A 12,604-nucleotide genomic window follows, 5' to 3' on the forward strand; every position below is an offset into this window, starting at 1 on the left:
AGAGTTCCTTGCATGGAGCAGACTGAGGCTTTGCTCCTCTGATTTGAGGGCAAATCCAGCCCTCCCTAGGCCTGGCACAGAGCTGTGTCCGTAGAGAGCAGTCCTCAAAGGGTATGGATGAGGAGAGGCCGAGCAGTTCGCAATCCAGATGAAGACAGTCCGCGGGTAACAGCAGTGCCCTGCAGCAGCTCGTCAGCATGGTCCCAGCAGAGGACCACTGTGTCCCCCCTCCCACCCCTTACAGTCCTGCACCTGCCTGCCTCCGAGGCGGGGTGGGGATCCCAGGCGGGTGTGGGGTGGGCCGACTTGGCCACCCCCAAGACTGAGGGCCAGGGGCCCTCTCCCCCACACCCACTCCCAAATGCCTTTGGCATGGATGAAGCCTATCATGGTTGGAGCAGGGCTTGGCTAGTGGTGGAAGTTATGTTCCTGGGACCAAAAAGAGAAAAGGACTGAAGGCCCCCCCTGTGCCCCTCTCTGCCTGGGGTCTGGAGCCCTGCTCGGCCAGGGTTGCCATGTTGACAGGAGTGTCACGGACAACAGTGGCTTCCCCGGGCCCCACTTGGCACCCATAAGCCACAAGCCTGCCTTCCTCGGCTTCCACCATGGCCTCTCCAACAGATCCATCACTAGCTTCCTGTTTCCAGACTGAGTCCTCAGAATATTCCTGGATGTACCCCCAACCTCACCTTTGCCCACGCACTTGCTCTGCTCTGGCCTTTGCTGCCCGGCTGTGGACCTGCTCAACTCTCCGTCCCCAAGACGCCTGCTCTCCCCATTGCAGCCCTGCTGAACCCCTTCTTGCCCCTGCCACATCCTCCTGCAACCCTGTATCCTCTGTCCAGGTGTGAATGTGTCTCCCTGGCGGTCTGGGAGCTCCTAGTAACTGGGGCCAAGCCTCTTCTCCTCCAACTATAGCTGAAGCCTTGGCTGAGTTGGGGAGCTCCGCCGTCCAGGCTCCTTCCCTTGTTCCTTTACCTCCTCTGAACTGAGCACTCGGACCCTGGAGCAGGAGAAGGAGAGAAAGACCCCAGCACACCAAGGAGAACAGAACGCACTCCTTTATTCTCTGGGAGACAGGATGTCTCTCAGGGCTGGGGACGCTTGGTTCTGGGCCCCAGCAAGGCATGGTCAGTGCTGGGAGCACTGCTGGCTCCACTGGCAGGGCAGGTCCGAGGGGGCTCCTGGCCCTTCCTCAAAGCTTCTCCAGGTAGGAACCAGGGACGAAGCCACGCTGCCCATTCCTCTCCACGGTCCACCAGCCATCCTCCCCTTCCAGGATCACCTCCAGGATGTCTCCCGCAGAGAGGTCCAGCTCATCCGGGTTCTGGCCAAGAGATTGAAAGCACATGACGCTAGAAGGGCCTGCGGGGAGGGGCGTGGCCTGGTGTTCCCCCACCCAGCAGTAAATGCGGCATGCCGAGCTGTGTCCCTGCCTGCTGGGGCAGCCCCTTGGAGACACAGGATGGGGGTAACCCAAGGGACCTGGCTTCCCATCCACCCCAGTTTGTCATCATAGGCCTCCCCCAACCTGGGTTTCTTCCCCACCTGTACCTCCCCTCTCCCACTCTGGAGACGCAGTGACTGGAGCATGTCAGGGGCCAGGGGTATGCATCACACCCCAAGCCCAGGACACACGCCCAAGCTTACCTAACAGCCTCCCCTTTGTGGTCCCCAGCCCCAGGTAGCAACTGCCATCCAAGTACCCCGTCACTCTCCTGGCCTGGCTTCCCTACCTCCCCGAGCCCTGGCCTTGTCAGTGGAGCCCACACCCAGCCTGCCTGGCCATGGGGGGTGCTTAGCCTCAGTCCAGTGGATGTGAGGCCTGGGTATGCACCCCTCCCCTCAAGCAGGGAGCAGAGTGGACCCTCTCTCATAGCTGCCCTGTGGCTGCCTTGGTACATCCTCACCCTATGCACATCAGAAAATCAATCCTGGCACGATTGCAAGACTGATTCTGGCCACAGTTTTCCACACCCATGGCCACAGAGGACAGGGCCCTGACCCAAAGGCGCAGAGCCTGGCCCTCAAGCTATGACCTGCAGGCAACCCCAGGCTCTGCCAGCTCCCCGCATGTGTGTACCACGCAGCGCCCAGCCTGTGTGGACGGCACAGGCCCATGTGCCCCACATGTGTGCTGTGTACAGGCCCCGGCAGACACAGGCCTGCTGCACACCAGCTTCCAGTCAGTACATGCACGCTGAGGCCCCCCAAGCCCTGGGTGCTGTTCTCAGAGCTCATGCCCGAGCACACTCCCAGGTGCCCTTGCTAGTGTGGACATAACTCTCGGGCACATGTGCCCTCCTGAGCAGGAGAGGATGCTCGAAGATGAGTGAAACCACCAGGAGAGATGAGGATGCGAGGCACTGAATGGGGGAGGGAGCGCTCAGGTGCAGGGGAGGTGGCACAGGTGGGTTTAGGGTGTGGAGGCCTCACCTGTGCTGTATAGTCGTAGAGCGCCCGGTACTCCTGGGCTGGCGAGGCCGGGTTTCCCTGCATCTCCTGCACTGCGATGGCTGCGTAGACACCCTCATTCCGCTCAGGGGTGGGGGTCAGGGTCTCTGTGGAGGCTGAGAGCAGGGTGAGGCATGGACCCCTCCCCTTTCTGGGGACACTGGCCCCTGGAGGTTCTGCTAGAATAGGGTTTCTCCATGCTGGGCCCTGCCTCTTCCTTCCGCTCTCCATACTTGCTTTTGGGGGACACACCTTTCCCCTTGAGGGGCCTCAGTGGCCCCATCTGTGCCACGTGGGAGACCTTTCCTTCCCCCCTGGATCAGTGTGTTTGGGAGTCCCCTCCTGACCCCCTTTACCAGCAGAAGCTGCCAACGAAGTGGTCTTGGGACTTCCGTGCAGCAGTCCAGAGAACCTGGGGATGGGGAGGAAAGAGGATGAGTGCCCCCGCTCCACACTCAGGGTGCCACCGGGAGGAGGGTTTAGACACGGAGAAGTCTCAGAGCTGCACACGCTCTGCCAGGGCTGGGGCTGCCCCTAGCCTCCTGGCATGGATGTGATTTATGAGGTGCCCCTCAGGCAGGAGGGCCCCCAGAAGGTGGTCCCGGTGGCTCCTCCTTCCCCAGCTGTGCCCTCCACTGGCGCCCTCTGCAGCACCTGCTCCCTGCAGGGCCCTTTGGGGGGATCCTAGAACCCCCAAAGCTGCAGCTTCATGGGAAGACTCCCATGGCCCTTTTGGGGGTTCTAGGACCTCCATGCTGAGGCCTAGACACCCAGTCCTTACCCTCCAGACCCCTGCTCTGGCTTGCCCTAGCAGCTTCCCTGGCCAGTAGGGGTGGGGGTGCACTGCCACACAAAGCCTGGCTCACGTGCCCTGCTGAGGCCTCCACTGCCTGGGCTGAGCCAGCCCTCCTCCCTGCGGGCCTGCTCAGCCACCCTGTGCACAGGAGTTCTGGGATAGCGCTGGGCTACTTTATCCCTGCCCCGTGCCAGGCTTAGGCCTGGACTGAGCTGGGGTTGTGAAGGTTTACTGAATAAAGGAAAATAAAACAGAAGAGGCAGATGCTGGGGGCAGCCCCTGAAGTGGGCAGTAGTGAGGGCTCAACAAGTAGAGGCTGACACTGCCTCCAAGGCCAGAAGCCTTCTTGGTGGGGTGGGGCTGAGTCTTCAAAGGTGAGTGAAGCTTTCCTAGGAGAGAAGGGGAATGAGGCACTGCGGGTGACCAGGAGAGGGAGCACTCAGGTGCAGGGGAGGAGGCACGGCACAGGTGGGGTTTGTGGAGTGGACCAGACCAATTTGGGTGTGGGGGGGACAGGACTGAAATAGGGACTGGACCAGACCCTGAGGGACCTTGAATGCAGGTGAGGGGCTGAGCCATGACTCAGGGGCCTGTGGGAGGCAGCCCTGCAATTCAAGGTGGCATGTGGGGGACCTTTCCCACATGAGGGGCCGAGGGCCAAGGCCCTAGGAGTGCACACACATGCACAGGGTGGACATGCGTGGACCCAGCACATGGGAGGGCCTGACACCAACAGAGGCGGGCAGACACGCACCAGCGCCCCAGGCAGCAAAGGACAGGGTGAGAGCCAGCAGGGGCTGGGGACGGGAGGAGGAAGCGGCCAGAGCAGGGGGAAAGGTGTGCAAGGCTTGCTGAGCCATTGTGCTGCCTGCCCCACACCTCTTTTTCCCAGACTGTCTATACTTCTGACTCTCAGCCACTGACCCCCACCTCTTCCCAGCCCTGCCTGGCTTCTAGCTGCCCCATCCAGAGGCCTGACCAGCCCCCTCCAGCAGCCAGGCCTCCCTCCGCCCTGCAGGACCTCTCTCTCTAATCCTCTCTGGGGCCACCCCTTCCTGATACTGCCTCAGGTGAGCTCTTTTGTCCAGTTGCTTAAATGACCACCTTTGCTGGGATCCAGGTCCTCACCAGGTGCAGGGAAGCCTGAGTCTCACAAGCTTTTGTAGCATGTGAGGCTGTGGATGTGCTGCGCCCTGGGGCCACTGCTTTCATAAGATTCTCAAAGGGGTGTGTGTGTGTACCGCTCTCAGCACCGGTGGTTCCCACGAGCCTCTGCCTCCCAGGAGTAGGAAGCTCCAGGGGCTCCTGAGGCCCTGGAATGAGCCGGTCCTTGCGAAGGGCCAGGAACTGCATCAGCCCCTCCCCACAGTCCACTACCTCCCAGAGGCAGGGCCCTCTTGGTTGAAGGTTGGCTGGAGAGAGGAGTGGCAGCATGGCAGTGGGGGCACAGGCACCACGTGAAACCCACAGACCCTTGTGGATGCTCATAGACAGGGCACATGGCCTCCCTCAAAGGCCTGGCTACGAGGGCTCCCTGAGCCGGCTATAGTGTTCCCAATGGGCTGTCACCATTGTCACTCAAGGCCTGAACCAGGAGAGTCCTTAGGTTCTGAATCTGACCCCAACACTCAGGGCCCTGGCCTTAGAGAGTGCGAATGACTTGCCCAGGTCACACATTGAGGCCCGGCACCAGGACCTTGGCACTTGACTGCAGCCAGGCCAGGGAAGGGACCCTGGAGAAGCCTGGAGAATTCTCCAGATGCCCCAGTCCTGCTCCAGCCAGACAGCGTTGCCACTGCAGCCCGACAGGGCACCAGGCTCACGCGAGGCCCCAGGGACAAGGAAGCCAGCATAGGGGCCTCCGCAGAGCTCAGAGCACATCCCCTGCTGAATAATTGGGATGTGATTATTCACTTAGTGTCTGGGTCCCTCGGGCTGAGGGCTCCATAGGCTGAACTGAATGTATCTTGTCTCCACAGGGTACCCAGCACCTAACTGGGCACCAGATACAGATACATAGTAGGTGCTCAGTGAACGAGGAAGGGCCAGGTGCAGAGGAGGGGCTTGACCCACTTCCTGGCCCAGCTTCAGGCCGTCACATCGTCTGTTGGGGCCTCACCTCTTTATCATGCCGCAGGATGGCTGTACGCTGGGGCTGCTGGTCAGTGGGGTGACGTCCCGATCATAGTAGTTCTGGTAGGGCACCGGAGCTGCAGACAGCAAGCTGTGAGGCCCAGGGCAGCCCCCAACACCCCATTCTGGCCCTGCCAGAGACTCAGCTGGGGCCCTACGTTCCCAATCTGGCCCTGGCCCACCCTGGTGCCTGGGGAGGTGCCTGTCTTGCTCCCATGAGAGACCCCACTGTAGGTACCACCAAGACCTAATATTCTGGACCCGTGATCCAGCAGAACCAAACAGGCGGGGAGTGGGGGCCGTGGGAGCTCCTCACCTCAATCCCCATCCCCACCTCTTCCTCTGAGTGCTATCGTGCCCTTAGCTTTGCCTGAGAGGAGGCTGCAGGGCTGGGACCCAACCCCCCACAACCCCTTGGGTCTGGCTAGGGCTCCTCTGCCTGAAAGGGAGCTATGAGCTACCCTAGCCCTGTCCTGGCACTTGAGGCTCAGGGCCAGGCCTTCCCAGGGGCTCAGTGCACCCAGAGGCTGTGCTGTCCACAGGCTGGTCCTCACCCGGGGGCTCGGTGCCCGTGCTCTTGGCCTGGATGAAGCCGTCGATGTCAGCGTCTATGCTGCAGCCTTCCAGCGTCAGCCGCACTTCCTCATAGAGCTGGGGCAGGAAAGAGCAGAGGCTGCAGCCCGATACCCACTCTGCCCCTCTGTGGGCCTGAACTCTGGCCAGCGGCCCCCACCCACTGGCCTCCTCACAGGACATTGTGCGCAGCTCAGGGTCTTTGATCCTGAGGGGTCACAGCCCTGGCTGACAGCTTCCTGTTTCCTGAACACCTTCTATGCGCAAGGCCCTGTGCAAGGGACTTAACTCACACCTGTCCTCTGAGGTAGACCCCACTTTTCCCATTGGATAGATGAGGAAACTCACAGGAGAGTGACTTGCTCAAGGTCACAGAGCGAGCATGCAGCACAGCCAGGTCTTGGGGCTAGTGAGAGTGGATCCAGAGCTCACCCTTCCACCTCGAGGAGGCGAGGAGGCAGCAGGGGGCTCAAGTCACTTGGGCAAAAACAACAAGAAAATCGATCCCCACAGTCCTGGACAGGAGGGTCAGGCAGGAAACACAGCAGGCAAGGGGGCCAGGGCTGCCCGGGAGAGCCATGCGCTGGGCTATATCAACAGAGCTCAGGGCCCCTGGCGGGGGGCCCTCTCTGCTGAGGAGGACCCACCCAGCAGGTTGGGCTCAGTAAGGGGAACCAGGACACCCTGGAGATGTGGGAAGCAGAGGAAGCCAGGGTCCTCCAGCTTCCGCCAGCCTCTGAGGGCTATGTCCACCTCCCCTCCCATCCCTGGCAGAGGGAGCAGGTGCTCTGTGGCTCTGAGGCATGAGGAGGAAGTCAGATGGCAGGGGAACCACAGAGTCACCATCTTCCAGGCAGAGAAGCCTTGGCCCTGTGGTACTGATCTCCTGTCCTGGGGTTCTGGGGGCAAAGGCTGAGCTGCTGAGGCCTGAGACCCCTGGGGCCAAGCTTGGACCACAAAGGACCAGGTGCTTGTTGACTGGCTCAGACGGACCTGGGCACTTTGCTGCCTAGAGGCTGCCCTCCCTTACCCCACCAAGGCCCTCAGTCCCCACCTCATCATCCTTGACACACTGCATGGAGAGCTGGTTGCTGTGCACCCACAGGGCATTGCGGAGAATGGTCAGCCGGTCAAACTCTTGCAGCTGAAAGGCCTAGGGGCAGTGGGAGGGAGATGAACTGTGAGGAGGTGCTGCAGGGCCTGGCCAGGCTGGGCCCTGTTCACAGCTCAGCCAGAGCTGACCAGGCCAGTCCTCCCTGCTGGAAGCCCGATCCAAAGGAGAGTGCCCTGGAGTCCCCATCCCGACTCTGGGCCAGCCCTGAGGCTTCAGGGAGGGAGGTGGAACTGCCCAGGGGGTCCCTGCCCCAGCCTCCCTTCAGGCCGCACCACACTGAGGCAGAGGGGTAGTGAGAGGAGCCTCGGACAGGAGTCCTGAGCCCTATCCCCCAGGCCCTGTCCATCGGCAGCGCCCAGAGAGGCTGTGGGTTTTGTCCAAGTCTCAGTTTTGGCTTCAACAAAAACGGTGAAAGAATGCCTGCCTGCAATGAAGGGGCCCGGGACTCAAGGTCAGGTGACAAGCACCAGGGCCAGGCCCCAGCACAGGCCTGTGAGCAGGAGGCTGAATAAATGAGTGAGTAACTGAGTAACGTGTACCTTCCCCCACTGCCTCGCTTGGGCCCCTTGAAGCAGCTGGAGCAGGGATGGGTGTCTTCCACTTCCCGGCTGGGGAAAGCGAGGCTCCCTGTGGGCCACTCACCTCACAGGTGGTCCGGTGTTCCTGCTCCCACTCAGCTCGGACCTTCTCCAGCTGCGTGATGCTCTGCCTGTATACCCGCTCTGCAAGCGCAGGCAGCCTCAGGGAGGGCCCTGACACGAGTTCCTCCAGCCCTGGCTCCTGCTGGGTCCCATCCTGGAGGCCTCCTCCCCCCTGGGAGCCCCGCCTCCCCTGTGGGACCTGCCCTAGCAGCTGGTGGAGCCTCATCTGAATGCCTGTCAGGGCCACCCATGCTGGTACTGCTTCTGCTCCCCAACTGTGCTCTGAGCTGCCTGAGGGCTGCAGTGGAGCCTCATATATGCAAGTCCAGAATATTGGCATCTGGGCATCTCTGGGCGCCCCACTTCACTTTCCAGAGGGGAAACTGAGGCTCAGAGAGGGCAGCTCAGAGGGTGCTGGAGGAGGGGTGGAGTCCCACAGGCTTGGGTCACAACTTCTGTGCCCAGATCTCTGGAGGTCACCTGTCCCCCCGCCAAGAGAGTAGCTGGGTCCTGATAGAGACAGAGCACAAGGGAGAGGCCTTCCCAGGGGAAGGGAGGAGGGTGGGCGCTGTGTCCGGTGGGTAGGTGGGGCACCAGCAGAGACAAGGGTGTTGGTAGGATTTGGGCATCAAGTGAAGGACAGAGGCCCAGAGAAGGCTATGTGCACACGTGCGTGTGCCCGAGCTTGAATGTGTGTGCGCACATGCATGTGATAGCGGCCCTGTCTTCTGGGGCTGTGCCATGCAAGTCCTGGGCTCTGAAGCCCGATGGCCTGGGTTCAAATGCAGTCCCCACCACTTATTGGCTGTAACCTGGGGCAAGTACTGGACCTTTTAGTGCCTCTGTTTCCTCATCTGTTGAGAAAGGGAATAATAACAGCAGCCACCTCGGAGGGCAGCTGTGAGGACTGAACACATGAAGTGCCAAGAATGGCCGGCGAATGGGGGAGCACAGCGTTTATTTTGACTGCACGTTTCTGGAATGAGAGCGCCGCGCCCATGACTGTGCAGCCAGGTGGGAGTGTGTGTGTCCCAGGGTGTAGAGGTGTGTGTGGGGAGTACCACCCAGGCCTCTGCCCTGGTCGGATGGGGCAGCCAGGGCCCACATACCTGCCTCAGTGGCTGAGTCCTTGCACTGCTTGGCTTTGTTCTGACTCTGAGGAAACAGAGGGGAAGCAGCGTTGAGACCCTGCCCCAGGAGCCCGGGCCCACCCCGGCAGCCCTGAAGTGAGTGTCACACCTTCCCCAGCCACCCTGCAGGGGAGTTCAGGAGCCAACTGTGGGCAGATAACATCATCCACGAGCAACCTCCCCTCACAGCGGACCACAGGCTAGCTCCATGGAAAGGGAATGAAGATAGGAACCGAGCCCAGCAGGATGCCTGTGAAGAGTGGGACCACAACCCACAGGAGAGATGCAACTACCGCTGAGCGCCCTGGCTGGGACTTGGGCCCTGGCCCCTGACTGACTGCCCCCAGCTCATCCTTGGGCCATTTCCCTCTCTGGGCCTCAGGCTTCCTGTCTGTGCAATGGGTGATGTGTTTCCTGGGCTCTGGGAGCTCTGATAACCCCACTCTGGCCTAGGGGCCACAGCCTCAGGAGCATGGGCTCTAGACCACCTGAGTTGGGGGTCCCTTCTCTGCAGCTTCCTGGCTCTGAGACCTTAGACAAGTCACTTACTGTGAGCCTCAGTTTCCTCTCTGTGACATGGGCCTATTGAGCCCTTCTCCGAGGTTGTGTGAGGGTTGGCGTCTGCTCTCATCGCCCCGTGGGCCTCAGTGGGCCTGCTCCGAGGAATGGGTCCCTGAGTGCCACCTGATGGTGGCAAAGGGGATCCAGCTGACCTGCCTATCCATGCCCTGAGGTTCTCTATAGGAAACCCATTTCACAGATGAGGAGACTGGGGGTCAGAGAGGGCTGAGCAGCTAGCGTGTCCCACATGCAGACCTTGCCTGGGGGTGTCTACGGCACCCCTTCCGTGCCTCCTCCACTGCCCCCAGCCCTGGGCAACCCACACCGCCCAGCAGCTCAGCGCACCTTCTCCACCTGCTTCTGGTGGCCGTTGGCGCTAATGCGCTCGAAGGCCTGCTCGGCGTCGTCTGCATCCCGGCACTTCTGCTCATAAGTCTTCTTGGACTGGGAGTGTGGAGGGGCGTGACTTGGGGGCTGCACAGCCCTGCTCTGTGTGCCCCGGGAGTGAGGCTCCCTGAGCCCAGCCTCCCTTTTTGCCTGGCGAGGGTTGTGGGTGGAGTGGGGGCATCCTCACCAGGGACAGGGATCTGGGGGTCCGGAAGGAGATTGAGAAGGTGTGGGGGTACTGGCAGTCCTGCTCCCAGGTCCTCTCCACTGAGGACAGCACGGCCTGTCCCGGGCCCCGCCTCCTGGGCTGTGCTCCTCAGCGAGGGCACGCCCCTCGCCACGCCCCTCGCCACGCCGCGCCCTCTTAGGAGCCCCTCTCCCTTCCTGCCCAGCGTCTCGCAGGATCCAGCTCAGGGGTCCCTCCTCACTCCACCCTTAGAGTCCCCAGCCGACTTCATCTACCCTTCATTCACGAGCACCCAAGGAAAGGGCCCGGGCCCATCCCCACGGGACCATGGCGCCCAGCGCAGGCCCAAGCACCCCGTAGGTTGGTGCGCCCTGCAGGACCAAGGCCGAGGCCAGCCTGTTCCAAATGCCCTGCCTGGGGCCACAGCCCAGGATCGCACCCTGAGCCCTTCTCAGCTCCTCGAGGGAAGGCCGCGGCCCCGGGCCCTGACGCTCACCTCCATGGCCTTCTTGTAGAGCGACAGCTTGCTCTTCTGGACCCGGTCCATGACGGCCTCATACTGCAGGGGACACGAGGTTCTGAGCCGAGGGCAGTGGCCTCGGGAGGCTCCCCTAGGCCAAGAGGACGGGGTGTCCCTGGGATGAGGCGCAGCACCTCTCCTGGCTCTGGAGAGGGGGTGACAGGCTGCCCTCCCTCCCCCAGAGCCTGCTGCTTCACAGTGACCCTCACAATGGAAGACAAGCCCAGGGCATCGGTGTGCCCTGAGGTCCTGGCTGCAGACCTTGGCCAGAGCTTCATCTCCAGCTGGGGAGTTCCCAGCCCCACACATGTGCACACACAGTCGTTCATCCTGCATCCCAGAGCCTCTGCAGGCATCATAGTTGCTCACACATGTATGCACACTATGACACACACATACATGCAGAGCTCCTCGTTAACTCGGAGGCACATCGGCCCCATCCCTAGCTGCGCACACGCATGATCACAGGCATCCCTGTGCACACCCACAGATGCCACTCACAAGTACACACTCCCACAGTCACCCACACACAACCTCAGGCCACATGCGGGCACAGTGGCTACTGGGCCCCTGTAGCAAGGTCTGGGGCCAAGCCTCCCCTCACCTCCCAGGCTTCCTGTTCTGATACAGAAGGCAAAACAGGCAGGAAAGCGACTGGGTTATGAGGTAGGAGGAGAACTGAGCCAGTTTGTGCCTGGGGTCTCAGGGGAGGGGTTCTGTGCCAGCTGGGAGACCAGCGAGGCACAGGCACTCACACACACACACACACACACACACACCCTAAAACACCCAAGCAGGGCTGGACAAGGACACATGCTCACAGGCACATGCAGGGGAGCGTGGGCATATGTGTACACTCCTGTGAGCATGTGTCCTTGCTCTGTGGCACACACACACACAGAGGCTCAGACACACATGGCACACTCCACAAGACAGCACTCTGCCTGCGGGGCCCTGGCCACTTGGGGAAGGAGTGCTCTGTCCAAAACAGCCTTTGCAGCCAGTGCAGCTCCTCTGGCCACAGGATGGCTCAAAATAGCAGGGCTGGAGTCCCTCCGTCCTGGCAGGCTCTCTGCAGGCTCTGTGGGCAGGTCCCGACTCAGAGAGGGTGTCTGTTGCAGCACCTCAAGCCTGGGCCGGCTTCTGGGGACCCACTGTCTGCTCAGAACCCCACATTTAGAATCCTGAAAGCCCAGCTGGCAGACGGGCAGGTGGCACAGCCAGCCACGCAACATTTCTGCCAGCAGAACCGCTAACCAGAGCTGAAGCCCTGTCTGTGGAGACTGAGGGGAGCATGGCTTGGGCTGAGTTCTCAGCACTTGGGAGGTAGACATATGTGTCCCATCCTGTGAGGGGGAAACTGAGGCACAGAGATGGGAATTGGTATGGCCAGGACACCCAGGCCCAGCCTGGCCCCAGCCTCAGATACAGCTTCCTCCCCTTGAAGGCTCAGTTGTGTCTTCATTTTCAGTTCTTCGGCCAGTATACAATGATCCTTCCTCCCCAAGCAAGAAGCGGGTCTGTGTGCTGCCCTCCCAGCCTATGCAGGGCACCACCCTCATCACTACGGCCCTGAGAGGCTGAGCCCCCATCCTCACAGGCCCAAGCCCAGCCTCCAAGCCAGCCTGCGTCCTGCCTGCCCTCCAGGGAACCCATCCCCAACCCCAGCCCTGCAGCCTCCCTGACAAGCAGCTGCCAGCCTGTGCTTACACAGCTCCCATGATGGGGACCTCACTTTCATGCAGTCACTCTGTCTCGGGATGGCCATGCCCTACATATGGGTGAGAAGTACCTTTGGATGCTAAGCAATGCCACACAACTCTCCCACCCATCTGTGTCTGACCCCTCAGCCTTGGCAGTCCTGTGGGGTGACTGGCTGCAAGTCTGCCTTTTTCCAGGACAATCAGCCCCGGTCCTTGGACTCAAGACCAGTTTCCAGTGACCCCCACAACTTAGACTGCCTCCTCTGGACACCACCAAGTTGCTACAGACCCTCTAGAGTCTTCCGCAGTAGGATCCTCCTAGGTGTGAGGCAGCTCGGCGGGAAGGACCCTCTACAGGGCTCTGGGACTAAGAGTTGGCCTTGGTGTCAGTGGCCAGGCCTCTGC

General features: G+C 61.3%; 1 protein-coding gene across 12 annotated transcripts in view; it reads right to left on the reverse strand.

The window, feature by feature from the left end:
- Window positions 1–1,044: 1,044 nt before the first annotated feature.
- Window positions 1,045–12,604, reverse strand: part of PSTPIP1 (proline-serine-threonine phosphatase interacting protein 1) — a 42,146-nt gene continuing 30,586 nt past the window's right edge. For 7 of the 12 annotated variants that reach the window (XM_021940774.2, XM_021940769.2, XM_031668452.1 and 4 more), the window contains 10 exons: window positions 10,473–10,535; window positions 9,748–9,846; window positions 8,821–8,866; window positions 7,713–7,792; window positions 7,011–7,109; window positions 5,938–6,034; window positions 5,370–5,460; window positions 2,802–2,866; window positions 2,437–2,570; window positions 1,045–1,327 (listed from right to left, as the gene is read on the reverse strand). In XM_021940774.2, the coding sequence (XP_021796466.2) occupies window positions 1,196–1,327; window positions 2,437–2,570; window positions 2,802–2,866; window positions 5,370–5,460; window positions 5,938–6,034; window positions 7,011–7,109; window positions 7,713–7,792; window positions 8,821–8,866; window positions 9,748–9,846; window positions 10,473–10,535 (906 nt within the window). In that variant the 3' untranslated portion in view covers window positions 1,045–1,195. The remainder of the gene's footprint in view (window positions 1,328–2,436; window positions 2,571–2,801; window positions 2,867–5,369; window positions 5,461–5,937; window positions 6,035–7,010; window positions 7,110–7,712; window positions 7,793–8,820; window positions 8,867–9,747; window positions 9,847–10,472; window positions 10,536–12,604) is intronic. The other 5 variants (XM_003901248.4, XM_021940770.2, XM_021940772.2 and 2 more) reach the window with 4 other exon arrangements.

The sequence above is a fragment of the Papio anubis genome, chromosome 7, assembly GCF_008728515.1.
Source record: "Papio anubis isolate 15944 chromosome 7, Panubis1.0, whole genome shotgun sequence".
Taxonomy (NCBI): domain Eukaryota; kingdom Metazoa; phylum Chordata; class Mammalia; order Primates; family Cercopithecidae; genus Papio; species Papio anubis.